Source organism: Chrysemys picta, chromosome 16 (assembly GCF_011386835.1).
Source record: "Chrysemys picta bellii isolate R12L10 chromosome 16, ASM1138683v2, whole genome shotgun sequence".
Classification (NCBI taxonomy): domain Eukaryota; kingdom Metazoa; phylum Chordata; order Testudines; family Emydidae; genus Chrysemys; species Chrysemys picta.
This window is the reverse complement of record NC_088806.1, coordinates 208,704-219,783: the sequence shown is the minus strand read 5'-3', so window position 1 is coordinate 219,783 and position 11,080 is coordinate 208,704. Positions and strand designations below refer to the sequence as shown.

At 64.6% G+C, this 11,080-nt stretch overlaps 1 protein-coding gene across 1 annotated transcript; it reads left to right on the top strand.

The window, feature by feature from the left end:
• The first annotated feature begins 3,178 nt into the window (after positions 1–3,178).
• On the top strand, positions 3,179–9,900 carry LOC101947743 (lysophosphatidic acid receptor 6-like). Its single transcript, XM_005313679.3, has 2 exons — positions 3,179–4,597; positions 7,510–9,900. The coding sequence occupies exons 1-2, from the start codon at positions 4,511–4,513 to the stop codon at positions 8,596–8,598; spliced, it is 1,176 nt and encodes a 391-aa protein (XP_005313736.3). The 5' UTR covers positions 3,179–4,510; the 3' UTR covers positions 8,599–9,900.
• Positions 9,901–11,080: the final 1,180 nt, after the last annotated feature.

The following is an 11,080-nucleotide window of genomic DNA, read 5'->3' as shown; positions in this document are numbered from 1 at the left end:
TACTCCGTTCCTATGGACCCCAAATCAGAATTCAACATATATATTTTATACTAATAACATTTTATCAAAGTATTAATCAAATGTTAACTTGCTAACTTGAGACCATGGGCGGAGACATTGTGTAACCTTTTAACCATTGGCTATTGTGCTATCTTGTCTTGCTGCAAAAACTATCCCAGGGTGTGGAACTGCCTACCCCGTCACTCCCCCCCGCCCATGGAAAATCTATATATTCCATTGTAATCAATTGATTGACAGTGTCTCTGAGCCTAATAAGCCAAGTGACACTCCGCCAGCGCTGTGTGTAATAAACCCCTATGCTTTGACCTCTACGCGGTGTGGATTTATGTCCTTCAATTAGATGACAGGAACACGGTCTAAAACAGAGCTTGTAAGTACAGCGAATGGGATTCCTCCACCGGGTCCATTCTGGGGCCCAGTTAGGATGACCAGACAGTGAGTGTGAAAAATCGGGACGGGGGGTGGGGGGTAATAGGAGCCTATATAAGAAAAAGACCCCAAAATCGGGACTGTCCCTATAAAATCGGGACATCTGGTCACCCTAGGCCCAGTGAGGCAGACCCCCGACTGCCCTCCCTTCCAGTCCCCAGCTAGCTCCAAACTCCAACCCCCGTCCAGCCCCTCCTTCTCTGGGCTTTGTCTCTTTCCTGGGCTAGGAGGTCACCTGATCCCTTTGTCTCCAACACCTTCAGTTGGCACCTTTGCAGAGGAGGGGCCCAGGCCATCAGTTGCCAGGAGACAGAGTGTCGGGCATTTATGTACCCTGGCCCTTTGCTCTGCAGCAACCATACACCCTTATCCCACCACCTAGATACTTAAGAACTGCATAGGGGAAACTGAGGAAAACATTAAGAACAGTCCCACTTCATCACAGGAGGGGCCTGACCCCGAGAGAGAGTGGACCCCCACGAAGGGCTGTCTCACTGAAAGGGGCACCCCCCACGGACCACAAGGGGCCAAGAGTGGGCACGATCTGTGAGTCCGTGACACCTGCACCCCCGTCACACCCACACCGACACACTATCACACCCCACGTCACAGACACACACACCCCATGTCATCCCGTCAGACCCGCACCCCCGTCACACCCACACCGACACCCCGTCACACCCCACGTCACAGACACACCCACCCCACGTCACATCATCAGACCCGCAGCCCGTCACACCCACACAGACACCCTGTCACACCCACACTCAGACACCCACCCCATCACACCCACACCCCATCACACACACCCCAAGTCACACCTGCACCCCGTCACACCCACACCAACATCGCATCACACCCACACAGACACACTATCACAACCACAGAGACACCCCCCCCACATCATACCGTCATACCCACATCCCGTCACACCTACACTAACACCCCATCACACTCACACAGGCACCCTGTCACACTCACACAGACACCTCGACACCCCCCCATGTCACACCGTCAGATCTGCACCCCGGCACACCTACACCAACACCTCGTCACACCCACACAGCCACGTGTGACAAAGTCGTGTTTTATTCATCTTGTTATGTTGCATGTGAGTTTCCCTGTGTGCTGCCCCAATACTTCGGGGATGGGAATTGGGGGGTGATTTTGCTGAGGCCGTGGGGCAGGTGAGGCTGCCCAGCTGTTGGCACCTGTGTAACCTGAGACCCAGGAGGGGGGTGCGACCAGGTGCCAGGTTTGGCCGGGGAAGTGAGACACAGAGAAGGAGGAGGGGCATGAGGGGGTGTCGGAGGTGGGGTGGCTGGAAGCTGGCAGTCTGCGTGGGGGGGCTGGAAGAGGGGGAGTCCAGGGCATTTGGCCTGGGGTCCCCCCAAATGGACTTGGCTGAAAGTCACTGATTTCTGTGCTAATGAGTTCTGTCCTATGCTGTGATCCTGTTGACTAATAAATCTTCTGTTCTCCCGGCTGGCTGAGAGTCACGTCTGACTGCGAAGTGGGGAGTGCAGGACCCTCTGGCTGCCCCAGGACCCCGCCTGGGCGGACTCACTGTGGGGGCGCCCGGAGGGGGCATATGCCGAATGCTCCGAGGTCAGACCCAGGAGGTGAAGCCGTGTGAGCTCCTTGCCCTGGAGACAGTCCGCTCCGAGGGAGAGGAGGTTCCCCAAAGTCCTGCCTGGCCTCGTATGGAGTAGGTGACACCACGCACCCCATCACAGCCACACACAGGCACCCCCTTGCCCTGTTGCACACACCCCAGCACGCACAGACACCTCCCCCGTCACAAACACCCCCCCATACGGGCACACACCCCATCACACCCACACACAGGCATACCCTGTCACACACGTACCCACACATGGGTGCACACTCCATCACAAACAGACCCGCACGCACACACACAGCCCACCATCACAGGCACACCCACATGCGCACACACCCCGTCACAGACACACCCGCACACACTGACACTCCGCATCGCAGACACACCAACTAACGCACACTGCCCCAGACACAACCATTCATGTGGACACCCCCCGTCTCTCTCACACACACCTTCACACACATACCCTCTCACAGACACCCGTGTGCACACCCACCTTTGTGCACACACACCTATGACAGACACTTCACTGTCACAGATACTCGTGTACACACATACTTCACCATCACAGACACACCTGCACAGACACACACCCTGTCACACCCACAGGTACAGACATACCCACCCACCGCACACCCCACCGTCACATATGCACACCCCCATCACAAACACACACAGCCCACCGTCATAGGCATAGGTGCCAACTTTCCCCATCGCCGGCGGGTGCTTGTGTCCCCCCCGCCCCTGGCCCCACCCCGACTCCACCCTTTCCCTGCCCCACCCCCATTCCAACCCCTTCCCCAAAGTCCCTGCCCCAACTCCGCCCCCTCCCTTCCCCAAATCCCCTCCCCAGCCCCACCTCTTCCCCCGAGCGCCGTGTTCCCCCTCCTCCCTCCTAGCACTTGCCGCGTGAAACAGCTGGGAGCCAGGGGGGAAAAGCGGGCACACGGCACGCTCAGGGGAGGAGGCGGAGGTGAGCTGGGCCGTGGGGGTGGGGTGGGGGGCTGCCGGTGGGCGCTCAGCACCCACCAATGTTTCCCCGTGGGTGCTCCAGCCCCGGAGCACCCACGGAGTCGGCGCCTATGGTCAGAGGCTCAGTCACACACAGCCCATATACAGCCCCCCACAGTCACGCACACACTTGCCCACACGTGCCACACACCACAATCGTGCACACGCCACACCCTGTCACACACAACACATCACAATCATGCATGCCACCATCACAGCTGCACACCATATTCACACCCAATGCCCACTCCTCACGTACAGTGCCACCCCCAGGCACACCCCCTTCCGCATACCACCCGGCCACCTAGAGTCTCACATCATGTTCACACACCACCCCCCTCACATCTCATGTGGACAACCCCACCACAATCACAGACCACATTCACACCCCCACCACAACGTCACACCCACAGCTGCAGGAAGCTCATCTCGGAAGCATTTTGCAAAGAATCCGGTTACTTAATAATGGGAATTTCCCAGCCCTGGGGCTGTTTCCCGTCAGCCTCCCCCTCAGCCTCCCCCCCCCCCCCCCCCCGGTGGAGACAGGATGGGGTTTCCCGCTCCCCGCCCCGGCCTGCGGGCAAATCAGCCAAAAATAATTTGTGCCAAATTGGGGGAGGGGGTGAAAAAGTCAGCCAAACGCAGGTTGGATGTGTCAGGCTGAGTGGGGGGGCATGCGTGGGAGTGAGCAGAGGCGTGCAGGGTGTCGGTGCAAGTGTGTAAGGCCCGCAGCGTGTGGGTGTGAATGAAGGCGTATTGTGTGTGTATGAGTGAGGGTATGCAGGAACAAAGGGTGTGACTGTGTTGATCTGCAGGGTGTGTGTGTGTGTGTGTGTACCTTTGTGTGTTTGGGTTAGTGTGTGTGTTTTTAATGGTATGAGGGTGTCTGTTTACACGGCTGTCAGTGTGTGTGCAGTGCATCAGTGTGCATTTGTGTCTGTGTCTCGTGTGTGTACGTGAATGAGCAGTAGGTGGGGTGTGTGTGTGTGTGTGGCAGGGGGTGACAGTGCCTGTGCATAGGGACCAGATAACACCCTGCAGGTGGCAGACAGCGGCTGGGCCGTATGTACGGTGTAACGCCCGGCCTGTCGGGGGGGCTTTCACCCCAAAGAGAGAGGAGCCGCCCACTCCAGGAACAGCAGGGTCACTAGATGCCCAGGGACAGTCCTGGTGCCTCTCGGCCATGGGGCCAGCAGCCTCACCCCGGACACAGGGAGCCACGAGCGACGACTTGCTGGGACCCCCGGCAGCCCCCTAGGGCTGGTCTTATTGGGGATCAGCCCCCACCCCGCCACGGCAAATCGTCTGCTCAGGGTTAGGGTGTTCTCCGCCCCCCCCCCCCGGGAACCTCCTCCCTGGCTAGGGGGTGGGATTAGGGTGTTCTCACTTCCCCCTCTCCCCCCCGAGCCTCCTCCCTTGCTGGGGGAGATGGGGCAGATGGAACAGCCCAGCCCAGTCCGTCTGTGCCTGGACTCTCCCCAGAGAAGCTGCAGGATCCTCGTTCCCATGGACGGGGTGAGTCAGAGCCACAAGGGGGTCGGCGGGGTCTGGCTGGGACAGGTGGGGAAGGGCTGGGTTGGGGCAGGGGGTCCCTGGGTCTAGGACAGCTGGGAGAAGGGAGGGATGCCTGGGGCTGGTCTACAGTTGGGGGGAAGGGTTGAGGGCAGGTCCCACCCATGGGGAACCTGCTCCTGCAGTGGGGCCCCACCCAGGTGCTGAGAGGCTGCGTGGGGAGTTTGGGGGAGACAGGGCAGAGGGAGGCACCATGGTGGAGAAGGGGGTTGGGGTCCCCCCATCCTGCTACGGGAACAAGGGGTTGTGGGATGCAGTGGGGGATGGAGAGGGCCCCTGAGGGCAGGTTCTCCCCCCATCCCCTGCGTCCTGACCCCCCGGGGTGTTCTGTCCCGGGGCTCAAGCAGGCTGGGGAATCTCTGACCCTAGGACAGCTCATTTCACCCCTCAGCCAGTGGAACTACCTGCCACTGGGTATTGGGGCTGAGCAGGGTTCAAAACAGGATGTGTGAGTGTTGTATGGAGAATGACAACATCCAGAGTTATCCCAGGAGACCCCACTCCCCTCCTGGCTCCCAGCCCCCCTGCTCTAACCCACCAGCCCCCACTCCCCTCCCAGAGCCGGGGAGAGAACCCAGGAGTCCTGGCTCCCAGCCCCCCGGGTCTAACCCCCCAGCCCCCACTCCCCTCCCAGAGACGGGGAGAGAACCCAGGAGTCCTGACTCCCAGCCCCCACCCTGCTCCAACCCCCCAGCTCCCCTCCCCTCCCAGAGCCGGGGAGAGAACCCAGGAGTCCTGGCTCCCAGCCCCCCCGGTCTAACCCCCCAGCCCTCACTCCCCTCCCAGAGCCAGGGAGAGAACCCAGGAGTCCTGGCTCCCAGCCCCCCCTGCTCCAACCCCCCAGCCCCCCTCCCCTCCCAGAGCCAGGGAGAGAACCCAGGAGTCCTGGCTCCCAGCCCCCCCTGCTCTGACTCACCAGCCCCCACTCCCCTCCCAGAGCCGGGAGAGAACCCAGGAGTCCTGGCTCCCAGCCCCCCCTGCTCTGACCCACCAGCCCCCACCCCCCTCCCAGCGCCGGGAGAGAACCCAGGAGTCCTGGCTCCCAGCCCCCCCTGCTCTGACTCACCAGCCCCCACTCCCCTCCCAGAGCCGGGAGAGAACCCAGGAGTCCTGTGGGCAGCTGGGTGATGGGGGGGTTTGGAGCAGGAAGAGGGAATTCTCTGCCAGCTGGCGCCTGAATTTCTTCCTGCCCATCCCGTCGCAGCCTGGCTCTGACCCCGGTCCCCGCTGGCCGCTCCCCCGCGCAGTGGGCAGCCCCGCCTGTGGGCGCAGCAGGGTGCAGATCCCGTTAAGCAGCATTTGTGTTGCAACACTGCTCCTGGGTGCCAGCCCCCCCACGCCCCACCCCCGGCGGGAGAGCCGCCCTGGGCATGCCTAACATCCTCCCTCGCAGCTCCTCCGGGAAACCCCTGGGCAGGGTCCCGCCCGGGCTCTTCCCAGGGCTCTGGGATCCAGGGGCAGCGGGGGGGGGGGGGGGGAGCTCAGTTCTTCGGCATTGGCCTCCCACTGGCCAGAACCGGTTGGGACTCCTGAGTTGGGTCTCCGTCAGGTCACCCGTCTTCCAGGCCATCAACAGGGGGCCCAAGATCCCTCGCTGGTCCTGTGTACCAATAAATTCCCTCTCCCCTCCCTCGTTAAACCAGTAACACCCAGGGAAACTGAGTCCCACCCCCTCTGCATGCAAACCATTGGAAAACCACACAAAAAATCCCCCACTTCGTCACAGGCACTAAACGGGCCCCCAGGGACACAGCCCCCCCCCCCCCCCCCCAGGACCCTGCGCTGGGACAAACGAAGGAGATTCCTGGGCCCCAGCCCAGCTGTAACTGCACAAAACCAACCGTAGTGTCAATCTAGCAGGGGCTGCGGGTCGGGAGTGAGGGGCACCGGCAGAGCTGGGGGGGGCAGGGCAGGGCTGGCAGGGGCTGCGGGTCGGGAGTGAGGGGCACCGGCAGGGCTGGGGGGGGCAGGGCAGGGCTGGCAGGGGCTGCGGGTCGGGAGTGAGGGGCACCGGCAGAGCTGGGGGGGGCAGAGCTGGGCTGGCAGGGGCTGCGGGTCGGGAGTGAGGGGCACTGGCAGAGCTGGGGGGGGCAGGGCTGGGCTGGCAGGGGCTGCGGGTCGGGAGTGAGGGGCACCGGCAGAGCTGGGGGGGGCAGGGCTGGGCTGGCAGGGGCTGTGGGTCGGGAGTGAGGGGCACCGGCAGAGCTGGGGGGGCAGGGCTGGGCTGGCAGGGGCTGTGGGTCGGGAGTGAGGGGCACCAGCAGAGCTGGGCTAGCAGGGGCTGTGGGTCGGGAGTGAGGGGCACCGGCAGAGCTGGGGGGGGGGCAGGGCTGGGCTGGCAGGGGCCGCGGGTCGGGAGTGAGGGGCACTGGCAGAGCTGGGGGGGGGCAGGGCTGGGCTGGCAGGGGCCGCGGGTCGGGAGTGAGGGGCACTCGCAGAGCTGGGGGGGGGGGCAGGGCTGGGCTGGCAGGGGCTGCGGGTCGGGAGTGAGGGGCACCGGCAGCGCTGGGGAGGGGGCAGGGCTGGGCTAGCAGGGGCTGCGGGTCGGGAGTGAGGGGCACTGGCAGAGCTGGGGGGGGCAGGGCTGGGCTAGCAGGGGCTGCGGGTCGGGAGTGAGAGGCACTGGCAGAGCTGGGGGGGGCAGGGCTGGGCTGGCAGGGGCTGCGGGTTGGGAGTGAGGGGCACTCGCAGAGCTCGGGGGCAGGGCTGGGCTAGTAGAGGCTGCAGGTCAGAAGTGAGGGGCACTGGCAGAGCTGGGGGGGCAGGGCTGGGCTAGCAGGGGCTGCGGGTCGGGAGTGAGGGGCACCCGCCGAGCTCTGCGTGGGTTTTAACTTCCCTCCCTCCCTCCCTCCCAGCCTCACTGGACCCTGGCCGTGAACGCCTCGGCGCTGCCCCCCAACGAGACGGGCTGCGGGGAACAGGCCGACTTCCAGTACGTGCTGTTCCCTGTGGTTTACAGCCTGGTCTTCGTGCTTGGCCTGGCCGGGAACCTCTCCGTGCTCTGGTACTTCCTGCGCACCCGGACGGCCACCGCCCCGGCCAACATCTTCCTGGCGAACCTGGCGTCCCTCGACCTGATCTTCGTGCTGACCCTGCCCTTCCGGGTGGCCTACCACGCCCTGCGCAACGACTGGGTGTTCGGGGAGGCCATGTGCAAGATCACTGGCTCCCTCTTCTACGCCAACCTGTACGGCAGCTCTCTCTTCCTCACCTGCATCTGCCTGGAGCGCTACGTGGCCGTGGTGCACCCGCTGCGCTCGCTCCGTCTGCGCCGGCCCCTCTACCGCGTGGCCAGCTGCCTGGCCGTCTGGGCCCTGCTGGCCGTGGCCGTGCTGTACCTGACGCTGCGGGGCCCCCTGACCCGCCCCTTCCCCGACGGGCGCCTGGCCTGCCTGGAGAACTTCTCCAGCGACTCCTGGAAGGGCCGGATCTCAGGTGTCAGCCTCTTCGCCGCTGCTGTTGGCTTCCTGGTGCCGCTGGTGCTCATCGGCGTCTGCTACCCGCTCATCGCCCGCCGGCTGCTGGAGACGCCGGGGATGGCGCCCGGCTCACGGGCTGCCCGGCGCAAGGCGCTGCGCACGGTGCTGGTCGTGCTGGTCGTGTTCCTGCTCTGCTTTGCCCCTTACCATGTCACCCAGGTGGTGCACACCCTGTGGCGCCTGGGGGCGCTGGAGGGCTGCCCGCTCCTCCGCGGCACCTACGCCGCCCGGCGCGTCACCATGGCCCTGACCAGCCTCAACGCCTGCCTGGACCCGCTGGTCTATTACTGCGCAGCCGAGCGCTTCGCCTGGAGCCCGCCCTGCAGCGGCCGGTGCTGCTGGGGGCGGCCGGCTGCCTCCGGGGACCCCCAGGGCTCAGGGCTGCAGGCGCTGGACAATGGGGTCTCTCGGGGGGCCCAGGCCGAGACAGTCACCTCGTCCCACGGCGCCCACGGAGGGGCCTGAAGGGTCCCCCCGCACTTGGCTCACGGGGACACACCAATGGACTCCCCCCGCTTGCTGTGCCGTGGACTCTGGGGCCCTGCGTCCCAGCTCTCAGTGTTCCCGCCCCCGGAGCCAGGCTGTTGGGGTCTCATCTTCTGGAGAAGGGAGGGATGGTGGACAGTGTTACATGGGTGTGTAGTATTACGTGTGCGCACAGTCATATGTGTGTGTGAGCGCACAGGCGTGCCAAAGACTGAGGGGTCGGCGTCTCTCCCTTGTTCACGCTGCCGTTTGTCGGGACCATCGGATCTCGCCGAATTGAACGGACGTTGTGTGGCGTGGCCGTGGGCGTGCGTGCGAGGGAGTCCGTGGGTGTGACTGAGTGTTCGCGCCAGGATGTGAGTCTGTGTGCGTGTGACAGGAGCGTGGGTGTGTGTTTTATCCTTGTGTACGGCCTAGCGTGCATCTCCTGGTCTGTGCCACTGTGTGGGGCTGTCCTGTGGGGAAGGATGAGACTTGGGAGGGTTAGGTGTGCGTGTGTGTCTGTGTGTGAAACAGAGAGAAACCCTGGGCAGGGGACACTGGGGGACGCTGGCGTTTGTGTGTCTTGGGGTGGAGGGAGGCGGCTGTGTATGTCTGGGGCAGTTGCAGCTAGTTGTGTGTGTGCACGACGCTGTGCGGGTGCTGGCTTGTGTGTGTGTGACGCTGTGCGGGGTGCTGGTGTGTGTGTGAGAGAGAGAGGCTGTGCGGGTGCTGGGGTGTGTGTGAGAGAGAGATGCTGTGCGGGTGCTGGGTTGTGTGTGTGTGACGCTGTGCGGGGTGCTGGTGTGTGTGTGAGAGAGAGATGCTGTGCGGGTGCTGGGGTGTGTGTGAGAGAGAGACGCTGTGCGGGTGCTGGTGTGTGTGTGTGTGACGCTGTGCGGGGTGCTGGTGTGTGTGTGAGAGAGAGATGCTGTGCGGGTGCTGGGGTGTGTGTGAGAGAGAGACGCTGTGCGGGTGCTGGTGTGTGTGTGTGTGACGCTGTGCGGGTGCATGGGTGTGTGTGAGAGAGAGACGCTATGCGGGTGCTGGGGTGTGTGTGTGTGATGCTGTCCAGGGTGCTGGTGTGTGTGTGTGAGAGAGAGATGCTGTGCGGGGTGCTGGGGTGTGTGTGTGTGTGTGTGTGAGAGAGACGCTGTGCGATGTGTGTCTCTGAACGGCTGGCAGGGGACGCTGTAACCTCCCCTGTTGTGTGTTTGTGTCCCTGCTCCCCCCCGACCCCCGGTCCCGGCTCCTTTTTGTATATTTTGCACTTTGCCAAGTAAAAGAGACATTTCCATCCTGCTCCGTCCCCATCACTCCCCGGATTCGCCTCACGGCACCTCTGGCTCCGCACAGGCCCTGGGAGCCCAGGGCGGGAGTGAGGGGCACTGGCAGAGCTGGAGGGCAGGGCTGGGCTGGCAGGGGCTGCGGGTCGGGAGTGAGGGGCACCGGCAGAGCTGGGGGGGCAGGGCTGGGCTGGCAGGGGCTGTGGTTCGGGAGTGAGGGGCACCGGCAGAGCTGGGGGGGGCAGGGCCGGGCTAGCAGGGGCTGCGGGTTGGGAGTGAGGGGCACCGGCAGAGCTGGGGGGGGGCAGGGCTGGGCTAGCGGGGGCTGCGGGTTGGGAGTGAGGGGCACCGGCAGAGCTGGGGGGGGCAGGGCTGGGCTGCCAGGGGCTGCAAGTCGGGAGTGAGGGGCACCGGCAGAGCTGGGGGGGGGCAGGGCTGGGCTGGCAGGGGCTGCGGGTCGGGAGTGAGGGGCACCGGCAGAGCTGGGGGGGGCAGGGCTGGGCTGGCAGGGGCTGCGGGTCGGGAGTGAGGGGCACCGGCAGAGCTGGGGGGGGCAGGACTGGGCTAGCAGGGGCTGCGGTTCGGGAGTGAGGGGCACCGGCAGAGCTGGGGGGGGCAGAGCTGGGGGGCAGGGTCGTGGCTGGGTCACATGAGGTCTCCCTGCTGACCCTCCCCCCCCGTCAATGATGCCCCTGGAGGGGCCGGAAGCTCCGGATGCTGTGGTGGCTCCCGGGGACTCGATGGGCAGTGCAAGGTGAGTCCCCCCCCTCTTCCCTGGCTCCCAGGGCCCCTCCCCGGGTCTGGGGGGGTGTCACTGGGCTGGTGCCCCGCTGTCACTGCCCCCCCCCGGGAAGCCCAAGCAGCCCCCTGGGGTGGGGGTCCCCCTGGCAGCCCTCCCCCCGGCTGGGCCCCACGTGGGGGGAGGTTCCCAGGGAGCCCCCGGGACAGGGCGGAGTCCTGGGAGCTGGGTCTGAGCCTGGAGAGCCTTGGGTCCCGTCCCCCCCGGCGGGCTGTTTGTGTCTCTGTCTCCAGCCTGGGGAGCCCGGGGCGGGGAATGGGGCAGAAGCGCCGCAAATGCCAGGTGCGGGGAGAGCCAGGTGGGTGCATGGGGGACAGGGGGATGGAGGGGTGTGTAGGGCTGTTTGGGGGGATGGATGGAGGGGTGTGTATGGCGTGGATGGGGGGGAAGGGGGATG